At 42.2% G+C, this 15271-nt stretch overlaps 1 protein-coding gene across 1 annotated transcript in view; it reads left to right on the plus strand.

Annotated features, from left to right (window-relative positions):
- The window catches only part of ntng1a (netrin g1a), a 93697-nt gene that overhangs the window by 50773 nt on the left and 27653 nt on the right, over positions 1-15271 (plus strand). Inside the window, exon 3 of the mRNA XM_070853188.1 lies at positions 12387-12559. Coding sequence (XP_070709289.1) covers positions 12387-12559 — 173 coding nt within the window. The remainder of the gene's footprint in view (positions 1-12386; positions 12560-15271) is intronic.

Here is a 15271-nt window from a genome sequence, read left to right on the forward strand (position 1 = left end):
CAAATTCAAACAATGCAGCTCTTTCACATTCACCCGCGGTGCCGTCTCTTACTGAAAGAACTGATGTCAGTATTTCCCAGTAAGGACGAAAATAGAAAACAAATCCTGGCAACAGTGTAAATGGTACAGAACAGCTCAGTTGTGAGATAAAATCAAGTACACTGAAAGCTTTATGTACAAATAAAATCAAGTGATAAGCCGCCATGTCACTGACATTGAACCCACAGAAGGTGTAAAAGCCAATCCCTTACTATTTATCACAGGCCAGAGGAATCGACCGAGTCCAGAGATATGAGGAGCAAAGCTACAAGTGACATGAAGATTTTATCAGCGGAGCAGAGGACAGGAGGCGCATCGCCTGAACAAATCCCCATTCTTGGATGAAACGACATTTATTTCTCATCTCAGAAGCTGAAGTTTACACTTCAACTTGATGCACTTGTTTTCTTATTGACCACTGCATTGCTGATAATGCAGATCTTATATTTGTGCATTGATTTCTCTCCCAGTGGGCTTGCCACTATTAGTAGTCAGCACAGACAACAAATTGAATGTTTGTTTCGGACTGGAAGACTGCACTGCTGATATGCCCCGCATGGCTAAACAACTCACGCTTCGCTGGTATATATGTGATGTGGTGGTGTCATATTGTATACAGTATTTCCACATATAAGGCTTAGTTCATGTGTGTGTGTGTGTGTCCATGGGCTCTCCTGTGTGTGTGTGTGTGTGTGTGTGTGTCCATGGGCTCTCCTGTGTGTGTGTGTGTGTGTGTGTGTGTGTGTGTGTGTGTGTGTGAGAGAGAGAGAGAGAGAGAGAGAATATCCTCCAAGTAATATCTATCCCATATTTTATTCCATAAATCCAAATCTAATTCAGCAGGATTTCAATATAAATCCCCCACCTACACACACACTCCCATACAACCACACACACACACACACACACAGTGAGATAATGCAGGCAGCACAGTTGATTCCTGTCATGATCCATACATTAATACTCCCATACAAACCAAATGATTAATTACTGATTGTTTACTGTGGAGTTACATTAAGATCTTGACCGTCTCAATGGACACAATGAGACATTTTCCAATCTGATTCCTCATAAAAGCCTTTTTATCTCCAACTTAGGGCAGCCAATTTCACTCTGTTGTGCCAAAAAAGGGGTCTTTCTTGGGCGCAGAAAGCGGCCATAACGGGACGCATTTTTCTCTTCCTCACTGTCGGCAGAGCGCATTCAACATTCATGTGGTGACCCATTTTATTAATGGAGAGGCCTTTTTCGACATGTCTTCTGCCGGTCTTTGTCGGCTACAGCCGTCCTCATAATGGGGCCTCCTGTCAGGGTTTCATGACTAATCCCCTCATTGACCTCTCCTTCACTTGCGGCCCCCACCTCCACGCTGATGATTTGGTAACTGGTAGAGATTGACAGAGATTTTGGCAGCGCTTGCATAGCGAATGCCATCTGGAAAGACACACTCTACTCAGAATAAGTTTAAACATGGTTCTATATATGTTTTATTGTAACGTATTATGTATTGCGATCTTGTAAATGCAGTTGTATCAGTGGAGTATTTTGATTTGGATAGGCACTGTGTATAGGCTTTTTAAAACCAATACACGATTAGTTTATTTGTGATAAATAGAGAAAGGATTGGGAGCCTCTAGAGTGCCAGTGTTTCTAAAAAATCAAAACCACCACATTGATCCATGTTGCTTCAAGTTGGAAAAAGAAGATTGGTCCTTGTTTCATTTGCACTAAAATTCACCCTCCTCCCATTTCAGCCTTGTATGACGAGGAGTTACACCCATATGGTTCCCACTGTCTCCTTAGTAATGGGGAGGGCTGGTAGGCGGATAGGCATATAGCACATCTGAGTGTCAGAATATGTGTCTCATCACAGCCTTATTATTACCATTCCTTTTTGTAATTGTAACAGTTATTCCTCCCTAACCTTAAAGTTTTAACAGAGGTCAGTTGTAGTTACAAACACAGACAATTATCACCTGATTTTGCAACTTCCAGTAGCTCTATGCACAATCAACTAATCAGGATAAAGAGCCAGATATCTCCCTCAGGAGTTGTGGGAGGCCAGAACAGAGCTACAAGGGAATGCCGAGCTTACATTGCCCAGGTAGTCAGAAACATGAATCGAATGATAATGTTGCTGCGGATCAGCTGGAGGTCGAAATGTGCAACTGTTTGCTCACAAGTTTGCTATATCGAATTAAACGGTGGTAAAATGCCACCAAGTGGTCAAAAATAGCAGGTATTGCAAGTTTACCATAATTACCCAATTATGTAATAACATTTATAGATAATGTAGAAAGCGAGAATTTTGATAATTTGGGCATTTGATGTTGAAGAACTAAAGCAAAAAAATTCTGTGGTGAAAAATAATCTATTTTTAATCTATATTTAATTTATATATTGGGTCATGTATTGTTTGGCTCATAAAATGATACAGCTGTTAAATGATAAAATGATACATAAAAAATACTGTGTTAAGCTAAAAAAAGACATAGTTAGTTATGATCCCATAACAGCAGATAATGACTTATTATGAGGAGCATACAGTGTGCAAGCTCTGACAAACACGTGTTAATGAACTCATAGGCAACTTTTAGAGCTCACCTTTCCTTCATAAGTTAAGAATGTGTTGAGTGCATTGAGTTGTGAAGAAGTACACAAAATATCAGAAACACCAAAGAAATAGTTGGCCACGCTCTCGTCAGACATCCCGCTGAGTTAGCCATATCGCCATGGGTAACATGAGAAGAGAGCCTCGTCAGTGAAGAAAACACCATATGGCAATATTTCCCACTCAGACACTGAAGCAGACGCACCAATTCTAACGGAGGGAGAAGTGCTGACAGCGTCATCATACTGTTTCTGTTGTCTAATTCACCTTGTGTGTGCACAAATACAAACACACACACACACACACACAGTGATAGAGCCGATGTGGTAACCTCCCCAAGCGAGATATTTGATTCTGATCTGAAGACGACGGGGAGTGATGAATAAAAACTGCTTGATAATGGGATCATTGAGTCATGAAAAGCGATTCTGAGCGAGTTATCTTTTGCGGAGGACAATGAATGCAGGCGCTCATTATGTATGACCGTCCAACAGTGCTTTAGCCTTCAAGCAGAACAGGAGCGTACAATAGAGCTGCAACTGACAAAAGAAAAGAATAACAGTCAAACAAAGAAAAAGTATTGTATTGAATTTGCCAGACCTTTGTTTCTTTAGCAAGGTAATGTTACTTACTGGAGCACGATGACTTAGTTTTGATGCGGGACGATGATGGAGATGATGGTGATTGTGATGCTAGGTGATGGGGATTAGAAGGTCTGGGTGATGTTCAATAGATGAGACACGATTCAAAGATGTGCACAAATCCCCACAAGGGCCACATACATTTATGTCGCTGTAGTGAGTATTTACACAAACAATGTGTTCCGATTGTTGTAAAGCACATGTATGGTGCTGTTATTTTGTAAATCCCTGGAGCATGTGAATCCCCCGTAGGAATGGTGGAGCTGCTTCTGGTAATGCAAACTGCTATAAACAGAGGTGAAGATTGTAACTTTAAGGTGCGTGTTGTGCATTCAGGAAATATTCTTTTTATAATTTAATAATATAATATTTCAGTCACACATACTTAGCGCAAAAAGGATGGCTGCAGGTAGGAAATGTTAGACTTGTAGAATTCTGTTCTGCCGTTAAATGCCTGCACATAATTAAGATATTCGTATTTTTTTTCTGCATTCAACCGTTTCCCCTCTTTTTTTATGTTATCACTGAGGCCGTTTCTACAGGTTTTTTTTCATTGATTACTTAAATATTCTGTCAGCACTCGACATAAAGGTCAGCCATTTAATTAAAAAGGCTTCCCTGAATTACAAAAAAAAGGTGCGGAAATTTTTGTGACTCACTGTTTTCTATTTTTTAGGCTACAAGTTTATGAGCATGATTTGTTTAAATTTCAGCTATAAATGCAAGTATATAATAATAATAATAATAACAATAATGATAATAATAATAATAATAATAATAATAATAATAATAATAATAATAATAATAATGATACTACATTTTGTTTATAGAGTTCTTTTCATGGTACTCAGATATAAAAACCAAAGACACTATCAGACTGCTGTTAGTGCTATGCTGGTCTTATGGCTGTATTTTTGTGACAGCTCCTCACCTTTGACTTTGCTGAAACAACTATATACCACAAATTTTATAATCCTTTGTATAAAGTTCCCATCTCTCATAATTTGCTGTTAAAAAAAACTTAGATTAATGCAAACCTCCCTTGTGTAGCAGTGCTGCTTTTCTGTCATTTTGCCAGCTCAAAAGTTTAGTGTGGCCACATAGTGAATATATTACATAGTGTATTCTCATTAGAGGACCCCTTTGAAAACGAGATGGCGCATCTCAAGAGTTTTATTCTCCAATTAAAAAAAATGAAATAATGGAAAAACACTGTATATTTCTGTGTTGTGGTTTGTGGAGCTTCCTAGAGGGCATCTTTTACTTTATTGCAATATTCTTTGTTTCCGTCACCTAAATAGTTTGAATTGTGATCGTAGCTGAAATGTTGATAAGAACGTAGTCAGTCAGTGCAGCAATAATCAGTTTCAGTGACCCTTTATATAAATTTCCCGCTTCTCCTCCAATATTTTGCAGTCTTACACACTGTCGGAGTGTCCTCAAGCACATTACTTTAACCCACACATACTGTTTCTAGTGGTGCGTGCACAAATGTTTGGGGTGCCCCCACATTAAATATAGATACATTCTTTTTCATTAGAGCCCAAAAACTTCCACACATCCTGACCTGAAATGCATTTATGGACACAAATACAAAACCTATGGCCTAGATGTAAACACACACAAACCCAGTTTTTGTCTCTCTCTCTAAATCTTCATCTCTCTCTCTCTCTCTCACACACACACACACACACACACACACACACACACACACACACACACACATACACCTGCATGCCCTCCTTCAAGCAATTCTTTACATCTCATGCCATTCCCATTAATCACCAGAAGGCCATGCAGCCTCTCATTTAATTTAGTGGAAACATTGCCCCCTCTGGTCTATCAGTGGCGCTTCTTTTCAACGCAACACTACACACCGTCACCACCCGAGCTATTAATGACCCTCGCCCAGGGGTTTGATAGGGAGGAGAGATGCTAAGAGCGCTAGGAGTTAACCCCTCTGCTAGCTGGGAGAGTGCCAACGTTTTCTGTAATTACACCTGCTCTTTGGGTCCTACCCTGGTTTCAGATTCTGGCCCCAGGTGGGTGTAGCCATAGGAGATGTCTGCTCCAGACATCAGGATTATGTAACAAGGAAGAAGGCTGCCAAAGTTTAATGGGTGGTGACATTAGCGAGAGGTATCTTGTTGATAACAGAGAACAATTAACTTTTATTATTTCCTTTATTCCCTGCTATTCAGTTAATACCATGGTGTTATTTCACTGCTCTTCTCTGAAATTGCTCATTATCAAATAGTGACAGTGAATCTGCTGTCTTTGTTTATTGCAAACAAATTTGAAACATAACGCACACTCTCTTTGTGCTGCATGTCATTAAGATTGTTAAATAAATTGTCATTACTGAGAACAAGATGAGTACTTATTAATGCATAAATGGTAGAAAATGTGTGCCTGTTGGTGAGCCAAATGTTTTATGCTGCACACACACACACACACACAGGCACGTACTCTCTCTCTCTCTGTCTCTCTCTCACACACACACACACACATACAGGTCAAATGCAGTCTAACCTCTCACAGTCTGCGGACTAGCTACCAACCCAAACCAATCAATGCTGTACGATCTTCGGGGAGTTACTACCTTTAAGGGCTCCAATCAGTGATGTCGTTTATGAAATGACAAGACCGGTTAATATCACCTCTCCACCTGGGCTCGCCTTGAATCTTTGCGGTATCCTCCTCCCACTGATGGAGCTCTCTCACTCCTCCGCAGTGCATTTTGTGTCACCGGGTCCATAGCCAGTAGTCTTTAGCTGAGAGCAGTATCAGTGAGGCCCAGCATGTCGATTCTATTGAACTGCCTTGGCATGTCAGAGGCGGTAAAGACCTCTTGATTGACTCCTGCTTGGATAGCATGTCCAACTGCATACATTAGTAATGCTGAGGGTTCGATAGATGGATGGCCCGGACGGATTGATGCAGGCAGGCGGCACATTTACTGTACCTCAGTGCAGGGAACCGGAGATGAACTGAGCTTGCGATGCAGTGACAAGGATCACAAAATATATTGTGCTGCTATCTTGGCTGGTTATAGATAGGAAGATATTTATTGTCATGCCGTCTCAGTTTTGTAACATCTTGTTACTTTTTATATTTATACTTAATATTTCGAGTGGGACATCCAACAGAAGCAAGCGACACTCATCAGCTCACCAAAACAATCATTAAAATAATTTAAAGTGGTGTAATTTTTAAGCTCGCTGCCATAGTTCAGCAGCTGGGTCACTGCTGTTCGTGTAGCTCTAAGGCTTAATTGGCTACTGAAGCGCATCACTTTCCCAATTTGTATCACTGTAAATATGAGCACAGCCAGACAGTGCAACTAAACAGTTAGCTTCAGTAGAGGCTTAACCCCCTTGCATGGAGTAATTTGTTCATGTCCATTGCATCTTTACCAAAATGAAATTAATCAAATAATAATGGAAACTGATGCGTGCCAGAGCTGGCCTTTCTGCCCTTAAACCAGTTCCTGCAGCATCTTTCTCTCCTGTGTGTCTCTCTCTGCTCGCCAACTGTACGAATGAATAAAACAGTACTGAAGGCAAAAGGACTGACCCTGCACCTGTTTAAAAATAAAAAATAAATCATCGTCTGTGCAGCCTGGCTGCTCTTAGTGATCTTTCTTGCTTTTTCCTCAAGAGGGTTTTTCTGTCATCAGTTGAGGCTGTTACAAGCAGCCCTACCAGACCCAAAATGTGTATGTCACAAATGATGGACATGCTCTTTTATGAGTGTTGACTACTCAAAGGTGTCTGTCTGTCTGTCTGTCTGTCTGTGAGCCAGCGTATTGACCTGTGTAAAAATTGCATATTATGCATTGAGGACTTTAAATTGAACTGTAACTGCAGTGGCTCAGTAAAAGTATTTTCTAATGCTAACAAATTGAAACAAAACTTGACATTTAGGAGAAGAATGATACAAAGAATCTGCCATGATTTTCCCATTGCCTCCACTTTCCTCTAACTGCCTGCTTTCTAGTGAGAGGGGAAGGAGAGATGGCGAAGAAGGATATAATTAGGGGGAGGTTGGGAGCTTAGGTCCACCCCAGGAGAGTTGGTACTGAGATCTCACTCCTTCCACTTCCCACAATGCACTGCAGGCCAGGGGGATAGAGGTAGAACAGGCAATTAGCAGGTAACACGTTAGCAGGCAGGCTGATCTGTTTTAAGACGGCAGCTGCAAGCTACATGTCAATGGGGAAGAGCCCGGTGGTGTGTATCGTTGTAGAAGTGTGTGTGCGTGTGTGTGTGTGTGTGTGTGTGTGTGTGTGTGGGCGCACTTTTGAGGAGATCAGGTGGAACAAATATATATTGTACAGTAAATTTCATTCTGTGTGTATGTTGTTCAATCATCCATTCTGCCAAATGGCAATGCACACACACACACACACACACACACACACACACCAAGGCCTTTTTACCAGCCACTTATGTGCTTCTATTTCATTTTCATCACACATAATTAAGCCTGAGAGTTCTCTGAGCCTGCCGCACCTTCGCTTCTACGCCCAACCCGCTACCCACCCCCTCAACCCCTGGTGTGTTGTTCATTTACAGCCAACGCTGAATGCAGACACGTGCTAAAAAAACGTTTATTAACCGAGTATTTGACCCAATTGGCTTACATATGAAAACACCTGGATGCTAGATTGAAATTTAATTGCTTCACTTAGTTAACCCACTTAAGGGCCATGTTGAGTTTAGTTCGCTCAGTTTGTCGGGATCAGCAGCTTTGTGCATCGGGGATGTTGTACTCTTGGATTATGGATAATTACTATTAATTACTGGCTGATACTTTTGGCTTTGAAGCAGTGAGCAAAATGGAGCAATGTCGGGGAATGAACCCTAACCCCAACCCTGAATGGAAGTATGTCGATAATGGCTGGAGTGATGGAAGGGAAACGAGCAGTCTCTGTAAGAAGCAGAACATTTGGTTGCTTTGTCTTTGTTTATTGTTGTAGCATCATCAGTGGGAAGGCGCAATATGTCGTCTGCACCCATGGTGCCAATCAGAATCCCATTACTGCAGAGGTCAAAGCCACACCGCTCCAGGTAAGCTAAGTCTCAACGGGCTGCTCCACTTGAATTTCCACCAGGATAAAGAAAAATAATACATTTGCACCCAACAATATCTTCTGCCCCCCACATTTCAAGGAGAACTTTAAACTCTTGTCGGATACAAGAATGTGTTTGCTGCTTTCTCGCAGACAAAATGGAATCAAAACTTCAGTAAAGTTTTTTTTTTTTTTTTCCTCACGTCTTTTTTTTTGCCAGTCTTGCAATTTGAGCTCATAGCCTCATGGGTAATTTTATGAATACATATCAGGACCTTTAGCTCACAGGCGGTGGCTGGCACACTCAATAATGCCTCTAGCAATATCACTTTGAGAGAACCACACAAAAACAAAGATGCCTTAGCTCCATGAATATTTATTAATAGGAGATACTGGAGCAGAGTTAAAAGTGACAGACTAATAGGTGGATGGAGAAGAGAGATATGAGGAGAATAATACAAAGAATGATGGAAAGTCAGGAGGAGACAACCCACAGAGCTTTCAAAGTGAAGCGGGCCCAGTAGGAAATGAAGACACAACAGTGTACGTACGGGGAACCCTGGAGGAAATTTGCTATTAAAATGCTGTTAAATACATGTTTACTTGGCTCCTTCTCTGAAGCTGTTGTTGCCGGTGCAGCGGTGAGGGAGCCTGCCCTGGTATCCACATTCAGGAGCCACCGCTGATTGGCAGTGCAGCAGGACTGGTGGGTATAAGACCCCCAGGGCCTCGCTGGCGGTCTCCATCATTATGCCGACGGCGCTATCATTTCTGGATGCTGATTAAAATGTTGGCGAGGTTAAAAGAAGCTGAAGGTTAAACCACAAAGGGCTCCATGTGAAGTCGTTTCACACCGCTTCACCTTCCCACTCCTCTTACACACACACACACACACACACACACACACACACATACACACACTGACGAGACAGACTTTCATAAAAGAGACGGAAAGAGCGTCTCTGTGCATGGAGCGGGGCTGTGCAGGACTTGAGTCTGATCTTTTTAGCCACTGACGGACCTTTACTCAACTCAGACCACTTTTTCTCAATCAATCCCAATATGTCTCACTGTCGACTGGAAATTACTATGATAGTGGCTGAAGATTTTGTTGAAGAGACACAGACAAGCTCTTTAAGGTGGACAATTTACAGGCTCCGAACCAGTGTCTGGCAATAGCAAACTGTCAGAGCAATGTTGTCTTACTTATTACTAACTGTTCTTTTATTATCATGGGTTTGGGGGAAGGATTTTTGAAGCGAAGTGGATTGCATTGCAACGAATCTGATTTCTTTCGAATCCCTCGTTGGATTCATTTTAGCTCAGCTTTCAACATGTGTAACCAAAGTTCAAAATAAAACTCAACAGTGTCGTGTTTCTGCCTTCTAAGCGAAAAGAAGCCAATAACATATAATATAATCTTTGAATGTCAGCACAATAACCGTTCACATCCTGTAGCTACAACCTGAAAATGAGATGAGCGGTGTAAGATAGCCTGCTTACTTTTGCACGCCTTATATTTCCTCAGCTACTTGCTCCAAATAGTGCAGGTCCCAAATCAGGCCTTGTGCAGTAATAATAAATGATGTCATACGCATGAACATGTTTCACTGGGAGATCCTGGCTCATGAAGCTGATGTGACTGTTGGTTGCTAAAGCGCACACAGTTGTAGTGTCTCTTACCAGTTGCTCACAGTCTTTGTATTAATTAGCTACAAATGATATAATCTGCTGCTTGTGGTGATGATTGTAATTGCTGGCTTAGCGACAAGAGCGGGTTGTCCACTAATTGGAAGATGGGCGGTTCGATTCCTGACTCCTCCGGTCCGCAGGTCAAAGTATCCTTGGGCAAGATACTGAAGATACTGCTCCAGCTAGCTGTGAATGTGTGTGTTAATGGTTGATGATGATTGAGGATGATGAGCGGATGATGGTTTTACGATGAGCAGGTTGGTAGTCGTCTTATCAGTGTATGAATGGTGTGTGAATAGATGGACGTAGTGTTAAAGCGCTGCAGACTTGATTTACCATCAGTAATTGGAGGTAATACAGTACTCTCCAACAGCAGCCAACGGCATCACTTACATCTGTCTTATGTACTGAATTTAAAACTTTATATTGAATGAACTCCAATTGTAATCCCCAGACACTATTTATTACTGAAGCAAGTAATCACACTACTGTAGCTCCTTACAGCGTATTGTGTTACTGCCCAATACTGAATTCAAACGGGCGAAATCTACAGTCAGTAGCCAGCAAAAAAAATTCTAAATCAGATTAAATAGTCTCTGATTTTGGCAAATCCAGGTATTTATTTTATCAACCTGGAACAGAGTCTAATCATAGCCCAGCCAGACACAGCACACAGCCCTTCAATTTGGGGCAAACAGCAGATATGTTGAGCACCAGGGTCAAGGACCGGTGAGTTATTTAAGACTTTGCTTTTCCTCCAAATCATTATATTTATTGGAGGATCAAGCTAAGCTGCAGTGAAGCAGAATGGGCAGGGTGAAAGAGGCCAGCTGTCACCGGAGTTTCTCACTAAGGCGTTAGTGAAAACAACTGAAGGGCTATCTGTGTCATCTCTCTCCTCAACACCTCTCCCTCCATCTCTCTCTCTCTCTCTCTCTCTCTCTCTCTCTCTCTCTCTCTCTCTGCCTGAGGAGCGGATGGAGAGATGGCTTTCGCCGGGGTCCTAGTAAAAAATAGCTGAGTGAAAGGGCACTTTGAAAGGAGGGAGACAGTGCCATTTTGTCTGCCTCTCAGCATTTTCTCCTAAAATATACAAACACAGCCCCATTAATCTACAGTGAGTCATGCCTGTTGGAAGTGAGATTTCCAAGTCTTTATTTAAAGTTGCAGCCAGCCTTGCTGCTGGCACTGGATCGAGACTCATGGTCCGCTTTGGAGACAATAAAGGGTGGACAAAATATTGGAAACACTGTGTGAAAAGGGACAGAACTTTGACAAAACTTAATCAGAGTTACAAAGGCAGACAACAACTGCACAAACCAAACCTGGAGATATCAGAAAAAGGAACATTCTCGTTACGTGCTGAGAAAATTCTCCCATTTCTGATATTAAATAAACCATTTAAAAACACATCAGACTGTCTTGATATAGCTCATCATGACCTTTGCGGAGAAAATTTCACAACGCTCAGTCCTGTTGTTCCCCCAGTGCAAAGTTCCTCAAAAGGAGATCCAGCAATTCAAATTCCTCTATATTCCTCAGAGTACTTTACGTTGCATGAGGATCATAAATTAATTTAACAGGTAGATATACCCTCATCGCTCATCTAGCCACAGCAGAAAATGAATTTGCTGAGTTTATTGTTAAATGAAGGTTCTAGTGAGCAGGATGTGAGTAAGGATTTAGTGCCCCTTAAGGGAGTCCCTCTATCCAAACTGAAAATATGCTTCTGAGATCTCATCTCATATTAATTTGTCATAGCCAAGGTGGCCGTGCTGTTGCTCCATGCTGCCCTCTGGCTAACTGAGCTATTCATCGCCTTGCAGAGCCACAAGCCTCGGTGCCTTCATTCTCCCAGTGCTTGTTCCACAATTTAACTCGGCTTGTTTTCCTCAGCCCCCACCCCACCCAGCCCCCCCCCCCCCCCATGCTATCCCATCGCCCATCTACTGTGACCTTACTACAATTATGCATCCTCCAGTGGGACAATTAAAACCGAGCTACCTTCCCGAGTGAGGGGAGGAATAAGAGGGAGAAAATAATGATGCCAGATTTGTTCGTGCAGTCGCCCGCCTCCTTTGAACAAGCTTCTCTTGAAGTTGAGGAAACAACTGTTTTTACTGCTCCGACTGTGTTTCAATGCCACCGCTTGTCAAGGACACGCTGCCCTTCAGTCGCATTGTCCAACACACTAAAAGCTGCCTGTTTTTCATTCAGCGCCGGAAAATTCACTTATGTTGACGTGGTTGTCCTCTTTCAACTCCATCAATCCCCCTCCAACACCCCCCCCCACCCACCCACTCCCAACACCCTTCTCCTTCTTTGACAGGTGCAAGTGTAACCTTCACGCCAACAGCTGTGTGTTTGACAAAGAGAAGTTGAGCTGCGAGTGTGAACACAACACGACTGGGCCCGACTGTGGCCGCTGTAAGAGGAATTACCAGGGGCGAGCGTGGAGTGCTGGCTCCTACCTGCCTATCCCCAAGGGCACTGCTAATATCTGTAAGTACACACACACACACACACACACACACAGCACGCCATGTTGCGTAATTAAAAGGATGGGTCATGAGAGAGTGCATGTATTAGTACAGGTCTTATGCAAAGGCGCTGGACAATATAATGGAGATTTCCAATGAAAGTTTGAATCGAAATAACAAAGGCATCAACACAGACGGATGATAAAAGTAGAATCCCAATTAGCAGTATCCTGTGTGTGTCATCATGGAGAGTTCTGACAATCAGCGCGTTGATAGTGAGATATTGAGCTAGGAGATTTGAAAGCAATGCGAAGCAATTAAAGATGATTCACAGAGATAAAAGGCAGAGAAGCAAAAACAGTGAGGAGGCCAACTTGTGTGTATTTGACCAGAATGTAATTCAACCAAAGAGAGCGACTTTAAAGCATCTCAGCTGGAGTGAACTGGACCCTCTACTCTGATGTATCCCAAGGCTGCGACTAGCAATGAAATACCCATATTTTGACATGAAAATCCTCCCAGGAGAAGCCAAAATCAACAAATTAAAACAGCAAAATTTGAGAAATCATTATGCAAAATAAGAGTTGCACCAGCAACGGGAACGGTTTTATCGTAAATCATTGATAATGAAATCACACCCTTAAACTCGCAGCCGCTCAAGACATCAGAGGCATTCACAGAATTACAAAGTCTCTCAGCATAGTTTGTCTTGAATGGCACTGACAGACACACACACACACACACACACACACACGCGGTAGGTGCAGTGGGCTCATCTGTGAGGAGCTGTGTCCCCCTACTACACCTAACCCTCATGTCAGATCAAGTGTAAGCAGCAGAAGCCTTGTGTCTGACTTCACTCTTCGTTATCGTCCTATTCTTTAAAAGACCATGCACGCCTTCTCATCTGTACATGAACAATCCGAGCGCGCAGGGTCCACGTTTCACTTCACTTTACGTTTCAAAGTTTTTTGGGGGGGGGGGGGATTTGAGTTGTAGATCTTGTTGATTTTTAGCTATGAGGTGGAAACGGAAAGGATTAATCAAATGATCTTAACTCCTTCCATTTTTACTGAACAGCACCGCTGATTTCACCATTGCCTGTGCATGGTATTAGACTTGCCTTTTATGAGCCGCTTTCTTGTTCATAGATCTCAGAAAAGAAAAAAAAAAATCTTTGGGATATTAGAAGTTTATGGTAAAAAGAAAAAAACAAAAGGTTGTGATATCGTGCATTTCTTTCACTACCGCAAGAAACAAGACGTGACTTAGAAACACACAGCAGTGGAAGGCTTTCTTACTTTGCCCATGCATCCACTGTAGACCCCCAGGTCTTTCCATGAAAGGACGCCGTGTTTAAACAGGAGGTTATAAATAACGCTGTTGCAGGTTCCCAACTGTCATCACTGGGAACACTGTGGTCTCTAATAAACCTGTAATATGCCCACTCCACTACATCATGTGCAGTTGTAGTGGCCACTTGTCAGGGTTCCACGTATGCTCCATTCTTTCTAGCTAGCAGCAGACAGCGTGATCTTGCATCATCATTATTTAGAAGTGCCTGTTGGTGCGGGGACATAAGCTTTGCTTTACACTCATACAGTAAATGTGTTAGAGTTCATAAATAATGTTGTCCAGCTGCAGCTGTAATGCTACTGTAGGATAGAACCACGTATTTACTCCTGCTTGTGCTGAAGAAAGTGGGCCAACTCTTTTTTGTCTAATGTCTTGTGGTGACGTCACATCGCATGAGGAATCTTTCATTGTCTTCTTGTGGAGCTTAGGCTGCGTTTGCCTGTTAAACCCACTGTGGTGTTGGTAATCGTGCAGGAACCACTCTTACAATCAGATTTGCTCTCAAGTGACGCATGTGAGTGATTAACATGTATGAATATTTTGTAACTGTTTTTGGACGCTGCTAAACATTTCCTGTTTTATCTGCTGATTTCTGGCTGGAAGCTCTGCAGTTTGGAGCTCTTTATGATCTTGTGTGACATTTACATGAATGAAACTTATATGGCAATGTATGGGCATAGTTTTATGATAATGATCAAATCTCATAAATGCACACCTACTCGTGATCAGGTGGCTTTCATCAAGGTAAAACGAGTTACTACCATCTTGCCATGACTCGACCGAGACATCACAGCGGTCGTTCCCTTGACCGATTATAACTTGCCGGGGACAAACATCAAGAAGAAGAATATAAGTAAACACCAGCATGTGAAGCAGTGTGTATAATAGTGGCTGTCTTGAGGAAAGTCTAGAAAATATGGAGAAAACTGTTTCCTCTTTGTTTCGCCATGTTTACGGCTGTGCTACTATCAGTCAAAGTTTGGAGCATGTTGTGGGATTTGTCATCAAAGGCAAAAAAAAAATCTGCTTGACTTTCTCCATAATGAAACACTGCACAGGTTAAACAATCAGCTGTTGCACCCAATGGCCATTTTCCTTCCCGCCACCCTGCATCTGTTATTGGGCTACGTAGGCGGTTATCAGTCTGATATAATGTCATCGAAACACGGCTACGAGAGTCTGCAGAATCTGACTCGCAGCACTTCTGAGCATGAGCAAACTTGAGAAAAGATTTAGGATAAGAGTACAAAAATGTTCTTGCATAATGCTCTAAAGATAAATCTGCCTTGCCCAGAAAGAGGAATACAATGCTTTTTACAAGGCATGCAAAATTTAGGATATATTATAATCTCCATTTCCTCCTTATTCTCTACTACAC

Source organism: Pempheris klunzingeri, chromosome 21 (genome assembly GCF_042242105.1).
Source record: "Pempheris klunzingeri isolate RE-2024b chromosome 21, fPemKlu1.hap1, whole genome shotgun sequence".
Classification (NCBI taxonomy): domain Eukaryota; kingdom Metazoa; phylum Chordata; class Actinopteri; order Acropomatiformes; family Pempheridae; genus Pempheris; species Pempheris klunzingeri.